The 13,413-nt window shown below is 41.3% G+C and overlaps 1 protein-coding gene across 1 annotated transcript in view; it reads right to left on the reverse strand.

Annotated features, from left to right (window-relative positions):
* LOC308315184 (uncharacterized protein) overlaps positions 1-10,695 on the reverse strand; it is a gene marked incomplete at both ends in the record, with an annotated part of 11,673 nt that extends 978 nt beyond the window's left edge. Inside the window, 7 exons of the mRNA XM_080763024.1 lie at positions 8,145-8,365; positions 8,909-9,058; positions 9,182-9,263; positions 9,578-9,721; positions 9,969-10,023; positions 10,468-10,534; positions 10,635-10,695. Coding sequence (XP_080619150.1) covers positions 8,145-8,365; positions 8,909-9,058; positions 9,182-9,263; positions 9,578-9,721; positions 9,969-10,023; positions 10,468-10,534; positions 10,635-10,695 — 780 coding nt within the window. The remainder of the gene's footprint in view (positions 1-8,144; positions 8,366-8,908; positions 9,059-9,181; positions 9,264-9,577; positions 9,722-9,968; positions 10,024-10,467; positions 10,535-10,634) is intronic.
* Positions 10,696-13,413: the final 2,718 nt, after the last annotated feature.

Genomic DNA, 13,413 nt, shown 5'->3' on the forward strand with positions numbered 1-13,413 from the left:
ATACTAAACATTTGTAACGTAAAACGTTGGTGTACTCAACATGTCCGGGTTCACCTTCTGGCTACTAGACTATCAGTTTCTACATGCTGGGGCACATACTAAACATTTGTAACATAAAACGTTGGTGTACTCAACATGTCCGGGTTCACCTTCTGGCTACTATAGACTATGTATGGCTTTTGAAATGACGTCATAAGGCAGTTTGTTTAGGGCACTAATGACGACATGAGATGTAAAAAGAAAAAAAACATACCCGTGTTAACCCATTTTGGGCGGGAACCCCATTTGGTGTGAGCATTATGTTATGCTTTAGCTATTGAAAAATAGCAGATCTACGAGCTTGTAGGTCTGCTATTTTTGAAAAATCGTGAAAATGTGGCACAAATCTTTGAATATATATTTCAGAGCGAATATTTTTTATTCAAATATTGGCTTCTGGGGGTCCCTGGAACTACATATTTTGAGATGGGTTTCGGTGGCCCAATAGAGATAATTCTGGGGGTCCTTGACATGAAAAAGGTTGAGCACCACTGACACATAGGATCCAGGAGATTTTTTTTTATCGACCTCAGTCCAAAATGTGAGGGACGCTCTTCTCATTGTACATCATGACGTAACCATTATTATGCTTTCTCATGCCAATGAAGCTCATTTGAATTTAATTGGATAATAATTCACTTTATGTGTATGCTATAGCATGTTTCATGACAGCAGCCCAGATTACTTTACATTAAAACATAGATGAACTGATCCTGCACGGCTTTCATGTTTGACATGTCTTTAGAGATCCACTCTGACAACATTCCCTTCCCCAACGCTCCACTGGGAAGCTAAGTGTCATCAATGGCAGCAAACATATGAAATAAATCATTTTTCACTGCCAGCTTCACGCTCAGAAGGGAATATCACAACTCTTCAGTTCAGTCAGACAACTCACGAATAGATTAAACAATATTTATTGCAGCATGAGTAACAAGTGTGCATATGATATTTGACTTGGCGTTCGGCTCTGCTGGAATTCTCCCTGCTCGGCATGATTAGCAACAACATAAAACATAAGAGCAGGGAGATAGATATACAATAACCCCCCCATGGGGAGCATAGATAGCAGAGCCCACCGGTGGTGCTGGGGTGGTGGTGGGAGAAAACATCACATGCAACTGGGAACCATGAGCAGAGGAAGGCAGGAAGAGCATGGAGACTAGTGAGCTTAAGTAGCCTGCCCAGTTAGTCAGCTGACTGCCGCATCGGCGAATGACGTGTGAGACTTGTACACACGTATACTCCCACATAGTAATGCAGCATGTTAACCCCTTGAGCATAGCATGGGCCTTTGAGCATGGCAAGAACCTCCCTTGAGGTTGACTGACTGAACTGACTCCGCAAGCTGCGTTTGATTAGTTGTGATATTCCCGTACAGTCTTAACATGAAAGTGAGTGGAAACGACAGTGATTCATGTGAATGTCACTACCAGTAATGGTTGGTCACTATACTGTCAGTGAGAAATCCTGAAAAAGCATTTCAACGTGATTTGTCCACACAAGATGTGAACAAACAGGCCACATCTCAGTTCTGTGCATAACATGTGTAATGTGATGACTCTTGAACTGTCGCTGGTAGCCTATTCCATCATGCTCTCTGTAAGAGGAGCTGTGTAGTATTGTCAGTGTATGGTGTGATCTCTCTATGTATTGATTATTTATTGTGCTGTGATTTCTTTGTATCCTGGATTCATTCTGTCTGTCTGTCTGTCTGTCTGTCTGTCTGTCCATAATTTGTAATGAGGAAGTAGCTCTGAACATACTACTAGCAATCAGTTAATTCATTGTGCATTATTACCGTATGACTACTCTCAAAGGCTACGATTAATATATATCATGTTTAACCACATTACACAACTCATCCATTCTATGTTTAAAACAGTGTTAAAACCTTTCACGTTGCACAATGGGTAAATTACATTTGTACAATTTCAACCAGAAGATCAATAAATAAATTATCTGTTAGGCCGTCTACTTTTAAGTACCATAATCATAGGACATAGGGCCCGACTTTATAGTAAGCTTCTACCATCATGTTGGGTCACTGTTCCCCCTCCAACTTACCCCATTGTCAACTGTATTTAGTTATATTTTCACACTTTCTTTGGCATTGCAAACATTTGCTTTCTCATGCCAATGAAGCTCATTTGAATTTAATTGGATAATGATAATACACTTTATGTGTATGCTATAGCATGTTTCATGACAGCAGCCCAGATTACTTTACATTAAAACATAGATGAACTGATCCTGCACGGTTTTCATGTTTTACATGTCTTTAGAGATCCACTCTGACAACATTCCCTTCCTCAAGGCTCCACTGGGAAGCTAAGAACAGTCATCAATGGCAGCAAACATATGAAATAAATCATTTTTCACTGCCAGCTTCACACTCAGAAGGGAATATCACAACTCTTCATCGTGGTTAGCGAGACCAAACACTTTAGAAACTCATCTCTCAAGTTGAAAACTATAGAAATAATCCCTGAAAGTATAGTCTTAACATGAAAGTGAGTGGAAACGACTAGTGATTCATGTGAATGTCACTTAATGTAATGGTTGGTCACTATACTGTCAGTGAGAAATCCTGAAAAAGCATTTCAACGTGATTTGTCCTCACAAGATGTGAACAAACAGGGCAGGCCACATCTCAGTTCTGTGCATAACATGTGTAATGTGATGACTCTTGAACTGTGGCTGGTAGCCTATTCCATCCTGCTCTCTGTAAGAGGAGCTGTGTAGTATTGTCAATATATGGTGTGATCTCTCTATGTATTGTTTATTTATTGTGCTGTGATTTCTTTGTATCCTGAATTCATTCTGTCTGTCTGTCTGTCCGTCCATAATTTGTAATGAGGAAGTAGCTCTGAACATACTACTAGCAATCAGTTAATTCATTGTGCATTATTACCGTATGACTACTCTCTCAAAGGCTACGATTAATATATCATGTTTAACCACATTACACAACTCATCCATTCTATGTTTAAAACAGGGTTAAAACCTTTCACGTTGCACAATGGGTAAATTACATTTGTACAATTTCAACCAGAAGATCAATAAATAAATTATCTGTTAGGCCGTCTACTTTTAAGTACCATAATCATAGGACATAGGGCCCGACTTTACAGTAAGCTTCTACCATCATGATGGGTCACTGTTCCCCCTCCAACTTACCCCATTGTCAACTGTATTTAGTTATATTTTCACACTTTCTTTGGCATTGCAAACATATGCTTTCTCATGCCAACGAAGCTCATTTGAATTTAATTGGATAATGACAATACACTTTATGTGTATGCTATAGCATGTTTCATGAAAGCAGCCCAGATTACTTTACATTAAAACATAGATGAACTGATCCTGCACGGTTTTCATGTTTGAAAATGCGTAAAAAAACAACCTAAGTTACAGATGCTTTTTTTGGTTCCCCAGTAATATCACTGCCAAAAATCACATGACGGCTGAGAGCCAATCACTTACGAACAGAGTTGGGTGTAACGAGTAACGGAAAATCTCGTTACTGTAACGACACTACTTTGGTCGGTAGCGAGTAATATAACGACACTACTCCTCCAAAATTGATAATCACACTACAGTTACTGGTCGCTTTAGCGCTGCCGTTACTCGTTACTTAATTGCGTCATGTGGCTGCTTTCAGCAGTGTTGCTTAATTTGGACTTGGAGAATAATGCACACAACGGAGATGAGTTGAACGTGAAAAGTAATGGTGCGCTGGAGTCGTGGACTAGAACATGTCAAACTGGTGTCAGATCAGCAGCAGCACAGCACTTTTCGCTACTGTCGTGGACTCGTAGGGTGGCCAGACGTCCGGTTTTAGACCCACCTGTCCTCCTCCCACCTCGGACACATCAATGTCCGTTGTTCGATATAGCCTACAGCGCTTGTGTCATAACTGTCATTTACGTCGTCTCGGTATTAAAATCTCCGCAGCAACACTGCTCTGCTCCACACAGCGAGCCAGTCTCCCACTGTCACAGAGACGGAGCAGACGTTGGGCTTGTTTTATAATAGCCTATAGTCAGGCTTCTTTTGGGCTTGTTTTCATAGACATGAATGCTTGTTTCTCTTCCAAAACCTGGCAACACTGCCAGTCGGTTTGTTTGTTGTAGAATGTGTGCTTAATGCAGAGATGAATAAACCAAATATGCCGACATGAAAAACTACATTTAATGAGAATGGAGCAGGGAACTCCACATCATAAAGAAAGGGATCCTAAAGCACTGTGAACATATAGGCTACTGATTTCTCTCAGTCTCATTATTTTTATTTGAATATATTTGATTTGATTGATTGAAGAATTGATTAGAAGTTTGCATAGAAAAAGTTTTACAAGGTCAAGAGAACCACTGCACTAGACCGTTTTGGAAAGGCCCATTTTGTTTTATTCCTCCACAACCTGGTAAAGAGCATAAAGAAAGATCTTGTGTCCTTATTAGGATTATAAAGATTTGTTAAAGGACCACTTCGCCACTATTCAACCTAATCTGTGTGTTTTTTATCATTAGCATATATGCTAAAATACCCCGGAGTATTATCATTGGTAGTCTGTAGCTCCGTGGGCGCACTTTCAAAGCTGTCGTCCACTTACGTATTTGTCCCAAAGTGACGTAAGTGGATGACCCTCGGTAGGCTCTCAGAAACTACAGGGAGCTGTGGACAGGTAGGGTTGCCGTAGCCGCTCTGGCCGTAGCTAGCCTAGCCGCGAAGGACATCCTCGCCACAACAACGAGTCAGTATATGGCTACTCGAGTCCACAACAAACGAAAACAAAGAGTCCGTATGGCTACTCCATGGGAGTTTTTGGACGAGATAATTTTAAATACATATTGGCAGAATCTGCGTTAGGGTCGTTATATTATGAACCAGAAATATACGGAGGAAGGAATGCATTGACGGGGACAATGTGGATGTGTGGATTGATGCCTGCTGGAGCGACCTAGCTAGTAGCTTTCCCTGGACCAGTACGTCGCGCACACAAACTTTTCTGCCCAGGAAAAGCCCAGATAGGGTTGACTGTTTTACTGAGAAGTGGGGACATACGTTCAGGATGCCTCAAACTGGAAGTTGCAACCGAAGCCCGATGGACCAAGAGGGACATTCAGATTGAAGTAAGTGTTCAATGTATTTACTGAGCTTATTTGTGTATGTGTGTGTCGCCACACCGTATTGTTTACATAAGTGTCAGAGGCTAGGCACGGCTTCAGCCTACAACTTTTCGGTCCAAACATCTGTATGTATGGCATGCCATATTTGAAGCAATGTATTAGCCATGGGCATGGGCTCGTATGTTTCAGGGTTAGCAATGTAAACATTCAAGTGTTATACCTGTGTCCATTCATTCACTTAGGTCAGCCCAGATGGGTGAAGATGCTGATGAAGCTGAAGACTTCTTTGATGGACTGATGGTGAGCCATACATACATACTCAACTCAAACTTTATACATAAAGCACATTACTGTATTTGCTGTATTTTGTTTGACCCCCTAGAAAACTAGATGACATCACAAGGGAATATCATTTTCAATAAAGGTTCACATAGTTATATTATCTCTGGTCAGAGCTATATTTATATATGCTTTTACAAAGACCAGTGGTCAACCAAAGTCCTGCAAAATGTAGTAAATATACTGTAATTTATACTATAGACTACTGTGTCTCACACAGACTCTTGTCTTCTCTCACCACAGCATGTGCGTCTCCTGTTCTGGCCAGAAGCAGCTCCAGCGAAAGCCTGAAAACCACCTGCCTCAGTGACCTAATGCACTTTTATGATTGTACATGTATTTTGTTAGTTTCCAGTTCAACCATATACCCCTGTTTTTATATACAATATATTTATGTAAATCAGTACTATTAAAATATAGTTGATTTGATGTCAAGTTTGTTTTATTTTATCTCATGTAGGCCTATTGTATTTATACATTTTGACCAATTCCTAATACTCTGAGGCTCAAACTGTCATGATATTGCATCAAATACAAATCATCCACACTGGAAATAAGTCTGACTTCATTTCAGTGAATGTGTTTTCTGTACTTACTGTAACATAAGGTTTAAAAAACAAAGCCATACAAAGTTTGTCCCTCCTCTACTCAGATTACAAAGATCGGACAGTGCAAGAATCCCAGCAGAAAAAGTATCAATATTGCTATATATAGTAATACAAGTAAAAGTCTAGAATTTAAAGTGTACTTCAGTAAAAGCACAACAGTATTGGTAAAGGCAGAGGGCTTAGAGTAGTACATGTCTAAAATTACAAAATGAGATCACATTGATGTACAGCTGGATCTTACTATCCAGCTGTACTGTATTTTACTATGGACAGGTAAGCTTGCCGTAGCAGGAACGAACGCGTACGGGACTTGTGTTGGAAACTAGTAGTAGACGGAGGAGACGGAAGTTGAACACGTTGTTGTTAGTTGTTAGTACTTTCAATTCAGTAATTTCAATTCAAGTAGACAGTAGACGTTGGCTATGGCTGCTTCAGAGGACTATTTCGATGAGGAGTTCTTCAATATCTTGGCAGAATCCACGGTAGAGCCGTATTTATATGAACCGGAGTATACCGAGGAAGAGATGGCGCAGCGGGAAATACAACAGAGGGAAGCTGAGGCGGCCTCAGCTGCAGCGACTGCTGCCGCTGAGGACAGACCCAGGAGGGCTAATAGTAATTTGCATTGTCTGTGTGGACGTTGCCCAGCAATGCCAACAGAACTCGAGTCGCTGTGCTGCAGAGAGTGGCCCCGTGCTCAATTTATTTTCGCTGAGTTTGGCACAGAAGAGGAAAGCTCTGGTGTGTGTATGACTACACACACCAGCTTTCATGCCCACTTGGATCGGCATGTCCTCGGGACATACTTTCGGATCCCAAAAGTGAACTGGAAAAAACAGCCGAAGCCTGCTGGACCAGGAGGGACACTGACTGACGGGTAAGGGGTGTGTGTGTGTGTGTGTGTGTGTGTGTGTGTGTGTCACCCAGTGCAAGAGTGTTCCCCGATTGGCGTTACTGGAATCATAACTTATGTCTGTATGACACTGATTTACTATCACACACTATGGCACATACAGTGGTTCTCATTTTATTTGCTAGGACCCCCTACGTCTACGGGTCCATTTGGTTCCAGTTGTACAGTCAGTTACAGACCTGTTATGATCCATTTTGAACCACCTTCCAGCCTCCAGGAACAATATAATGTATGGCCATTGCAAAAATAGAATTTTGACAAGTGTGTGTTGGGCATAACTCTCTTACACACACACTCCGACAGGTATCATGCAGTGTACCACCCTGTGGCAACAACTGGCACTGCATGCTGACTGAGAGTTAACACATTTCAGCTTTCTAACTTTTCTTCTCACTGTAGGCAGTATCGTTTGGCTGGGTACCGAATAACCCTGGAATGGGTATTACAAGGGGAAAGGCTCGGCAGATATTACCGGATTCCTCTGCCAGCGTGTGTAATTAACCAGGTATGATTTATTCCACTACTTCACACTTTTTTCCTTTTACATTTTGGAAAACATGCCAATTTAACATCAAGGTACCCCATTCTTCCCGTGTCCATTCACCAGATAAGACAGAAATACCCGAGCCCAGATGATACATATAGAGGATTCCTTCACGCTGAGGACCACTTTCATGGACTGTGATGGTGAGTAACTCAACTCAAACTCTTTACAAAGACCAGTGGTCAACCAAAGTGCTCTACAGTCTGTAGTTAACTGCTGTAAATAGTCATAAACATCAAGGGACATGAAATTATTTAAGATTATACTGTTTCACACTTGTACAGACAGTGAATTGACCTTCACCACCTCTTCTTTGCCACAGCACGTCTCCTGTTCCTGGCCTGCAAGACCGCCTGCCTGCCTACTACATGCATATGTACATAGTACAATAAAAAATACATTTGATTTCAAGGTTTGTGTTTTATTGTACACTCAGATGCAAGTGCACTGGAGATTGAACATATTTACATATATATTTGGGGTCCTTGACATGAAAATGTTTGAGAACTAAACTGTCAGGATTTAAATCAGGTTCTCGGGTCAAATCTTGACTTGTGGGCAAGAATTGCCTGCTCCTTCGGGGGCTTTGGTGTTGCAGCAATGTTGGCTGCTACAGCCTTCCGCTCCAGTGATGACGTCAGCACCTGGTACTTGACCTTTGGATCTTGTCTCAGTGAAATTGCGCGATTGACCAGACTCTGACGGAAGAGGTGTGTGTGAGGCTCGTAGACTGTCTTCACAACCCACCCCTTTGTTCTCTTGCAGAACGCCTGTTTGGTGCGGGGTCCACCTGAAATTGAGCAAGACATACATAGATTATTTGTAAAGTCCTAGCTAAGTCACATTTATAAATAAATTGTAATGTATATGATAAGGACAGGTAGACATGGATCTTTACAGAAGGAAGGCAGCTTCACACTACTGACAATGATATGGACAGAAAAGAAGGCTTACAGGTCACCTTTTGGTGTTGGCATTATGTTATGCTTTGGCTATTGAAAAATAGCGTGCTACAAGCTTGTAGGTCTGCTATTTTTGAAAAATCGAAGAACGACTGACATAAACAGCGTTTTCAGAAAACTGTCAGGATGTAGAAGACATTTTTAGAATCTGATCTCAGGTCAAAATGGGTTAAAAAAAATAATCATGTAAGGTGTGGTTCTACTGAATGCAGCGATACCAATTGTGTAAATGTAGCTTTCCAGTGTATCACACAGATGGTATTATTTTGACTAATCAAGGGTGGAAAGATTATAACAAACTCGCTTGAGTAGAACTCAGTCAAATGTATGAAATGTCCCATAAAATATTCCGGAAAATGTATTACAATAACCTGTGGCAAGGGTGGCTTGTCTTCTCTTGACAATGTTCTCGTTGTGTTCGAGGACTGCCAGCATGCCTCGTTCTGTCATCCCAGAATAGGAGAAGTGTAGTCTTTTTGGCATGTACTTCAACAGTGCACTGTGGAAGACCTCCAAGGCACCTGTAAGAACATAATAAAATGTACACATAATGTAAGCATGGATACAATATAATATTGTTGTTCACATTACTCACTACATTTACTTTTCACCAGTATGACGATGTCATGAAGCTTTTATTTTACCTGTATGTTTGAATAAGCCCAACTGATCGAGGTCTTTCAGGAGGCGCTTGTCACACACCAACTTCTCCAGATCCTGGTATACCTGCAATTACAATTCACCTTTATTCTGCAGAAGGGCTGCACAATTCTTGACGTGTAAATGATGAATTTTCTCCCTGCTAATTTGGGAACTGATTCTCAAACTATTCTTATTTCCATTTCGACTTATTTCAACAACAGTCTCAAAACACACTTGTGTCATAGCATGTCTCTCTTGCAACATTATAATTGCAGAGAGTAGTACTAATATTTTAAAATGAGATCACATTGATGTAACTATGAATCCAGACTGTGTAGTTTTCTTTATATCCCTAACACAGTAACATACAAAAAGTAAATTGTATCTAAATAATATACCGGGGAGTCCATTGAAAGCCATTTCTTCTTCTTCTGCATCTCTGGAATCAGAGGGCGATGGAGACACATGTAGCTCTGTTCTCCCTCAGTCCAGCTGTGCACATCTTGGACGTGGTGCAGTATGGACAGCCATCGACGTTTTAACTCCTGCATCAAAAACATTATGCCATTATGGACCTCTGTGACCAATATGTTAATTTTCCAGGAAATGAAAAATATTATAAAATTATTATCCAAAGAATGTACTACTTTCTATTGGTTCAATATTTTCAACACAGACGTAAAGGGTGTTCAATAGCACTGACTTATGCAACAAAAAAATGAATCAAAACCTAAAAAAAATGGAGTTAGGTGGTTTCCTCCCAACAGCAACGATATGATGATCACATACCTGTGTGTTGCCACCGCATGAAGCAGAGCAGAACCACATGTGGTTGCTCAGAGACCTAATTGGTGAAACAATACACAAGTTACACTCCTTTGCAGTGTGTGACACATGAAGTGTTAGGGCCGATTCATACTCCAATTTTAGAGCCGAATAAAAGTGGGTTCGGCGCTGTAGAGCCTACAATGTCACATCATTTGAGGTTCGGGGGGGTGGGGTACCGTCCTAAAGTCGGCTCTTCGGTGCTACTGAAAATTTCTGACGAGCCGAAATCATTTCAGCACTACAGCGCCGAAACAGGAGTAAAATAGGAGTATGAATCGGCCATTAGGCAATATACCTTAGTACATTTGATAGCTTGAAAACTTAGATATAATGCCCTATAACACCCCCCCACACACACACACACACACAACACTTTTTACGCTACATGCTAGAGATGTCTGCCTCTACTCAACGTGAGTGTTTGTGTAGCTATGGGTGTCTTATGAACATCCGTCCTTACCTTGACCAGTTAGCCAGTTCTCCCCTACCCTTCTTCCTGGATTTTGCCATCAGCTTCTTATTGAAACCTGAAATAGTAATTTAAATATGAAAACAATGTTGGGTTATAGAAAATGTCAAATCAGAGATTATGAATCACAATCCATTTACACATTATCTTGCACTTGCCTTTGACAGTGTGCCAGATATCAAACTGGTGATTGATGTCTGGATATTGATCCCTCATCATCTTCCTCACTGAGGGTGACCGGTCAGTTGCGACCACCTCCACCTGCAGTCCCACATCTAGGAGCGTGTTTAGTGCCCGTTCGAAGCCAAGTGCTTCCATGGCAACTGAACTGGAGGCTTCTGTAACCTGCAAGAAGCACAAGAAGTTAGAGGGATGAAGGGTGGGGAAAATATATAGTAACAGTCGATTACGTTATGCAATAACGAATACCTGCACTAGGTCAGTCTGCAAAATCTCTTGAGTGCCATCCAGCATCATGGTGTAATGGCAGTACTTGGCCGAAAACCCTGGTGAGTCACATCTGAGGTGACGAAGTAAAAAAACAAAACAACGTTCAATCAATGCAATGAATCTAAAACTAATACTTTTCATTGTATATATACACACACACACAAGTACTACTATTTCTGATGTTTCCTTTATATTCTTCGTACACACCTTCCATCTCCGGACAGGTGGACTGGTATAGATGGTCCAGCTCCATCTTTCCACTCCTCCTCTTCAACACACAGTCTGGCCAGAATCTCGTCCCTCTGTTCTGCATATTGTGCCTCAATGGCAGGACCTAGGTACGACTTCTGCACGTCATAGAAGGTGGTGGGTTGGATCATATGCACGGCCATTAGTGCGGCCCAATCCACCAACTCTGTTATGGTTGTCCCTGTGAACAGCACAGAGGCAGCACTGAGCAAGTTCACCTCAGGCATGCCTCTGATTTCAGGAGATGAAGTCCAAGTCCCAGAGTGTCCTCCAAGGCAGTCCAATCGAACCTTCATTTGTGCCCCGACATAGGTCACGTGTGTGTCGTTTATGGGCTTTCCACACTCCTGACACATCCTAAAAAGCTCGTTGATCCTGGACTGATAAACTATCACCTTGGGCTCCTGCCAACCAGTCACCTCCACCTTCACCTCCTGAGATGAAACTGGGGTGGCAGTGGCGCTCGAGTCATCCTCAGTGACATATGGTGGATCATTGGGGTCTAGTGCTTCAGCACTGCTGCTACTGGTGTCCATAAGAGCCTAATTTACAAAGAAAGTGTAGAGCAAAAAATAAATAAATAAGCTAACACTGACCACACTAACAATAGCCGTTGATAATGTCTCACTCTAACCACATCTGAGGCAGATTCTACAAATTGCTTCTAAATCAGGGGTTCAGAAATACATCTGCTATTTTTGAACATGCATAACATATATATCTGCCATTTTAATAGCCAATGCAAATACATAAAATTACACAGATGCTTTCCCGGTTTTAATAATTACAGTTTGTAGTTCAAATGTGCAGATTGATGTGGAAAACAACAACAATTCCCAAGTACAACGGAAAAACAATTAGCTACTTATCCATGATTCCACATTCACATGTGAATTAGTAACTAACTGAGACAAGTAAACTGGTACTTACAGATTGACCTAGCCTATGTAGCCCATATGGGATTGGCGTGCCTGGTGTTGAAGAGGAGGGTGTTCCAGCTACAAACTAAACAATAAAAAATGTATTAGCATTCTCAAATCTCATTCTCACAGTCAGCATCAGAGACTCTCGGTAGGTCAAATTAATTTACAGATATCACAATAATAACCATATGTACCCATAGGTTTTGCAATCGCCATTTGCCAGTGTCTGTTACCTGGTTCATTCTACACATCCTCAGGCAGTGGGTCTCAAAAAACGAATAAACAGTGACTTTCTTACCTCACTAAAGAGGACCTCTTCATGTAAAGCCTCTGTAGGTGGGCGACTCTACAGAAAAGAGGTTGACAACACGTGTTAATCAGTGCTATACGAGTCAAGTGGCTAGCTTTTGCTTGTATATTCCACACACACATATATATATATATATATATATACACACACACACACACACACACACACACACACACATTATACAGCATTTTAACTCCAACCATACCTCTTTCCTGCTTCTTTTGGCCAGGTCAGCAGTTGAAGTACAGGGTCTCTCCATGGACCCCTGGAGGCCCTACCAAAATAAAGAAGAGTTGAATCACTATTATTTTACCAGCTATAAGTTAACCCAAGAGAGAATGTATAAGAATCAATTCATACACTATAGTATCATAGGCGGCGGGTGAGTTTTACCTTTGGGTAGGCTATAGAATTGCGTTTGGGGGGGGGATTCTCGGATTTATTTATTTCGGATTTATTTATTTCCCAGATGGTCTAAAAATGAGTTATTTAGCATACTTTTACCAATGAATTAGCCTATACACAGACAACGACTTTTGGACGTCTTTTTCTCAAGTCTCGAGTCAGTCAGTACTCAGTGTAGATTACAGGGCTCGAAATAGCGACCATTTTGGTCGCAAATGCGCCTGAATTTTAATCTGTGCGATCTCAAAATATAACTGGGCGCACCAGTGCTACTGCATATAATTACTGTAGTGCGACCAAAACGATCGCGACCGAAAGTGTCGCGGGCCGGTTCCCTCCCGCGAGATGATTTAAACTTGTAGAGCATAAAGATCTGAGCATGTAAAAAAAAAGTAAGTTCCTAGTCCATTCCTGTCCAGAGTTATGATTGTTTAAAGAAATATCTCCTTGGCTTCTTCTACTTCCTCTAACCTCCCGTCAGTCCGTGGACTGATTGGGTGATCAACATCAGCTGGACCTGAGGTCCTCAGCTGTGAGAGACAACAAAAGGGCTCAATTGAATGGAATGTGTGGAGTCACACACACACATTTATGATGACG

Source organism: Protomyctophum bolini (genome assembly GCF_963924005.1).
Source record: "Protomyctophum bolini genome assembly, chromosome: 5".
Classification (NCBI taxonomy): Eukaryota; Metazoa; Chordata; class Actinopteri; order Myctophiformes; family Myctophidae; genus Protomyctophum; species Protomyctophum bolini.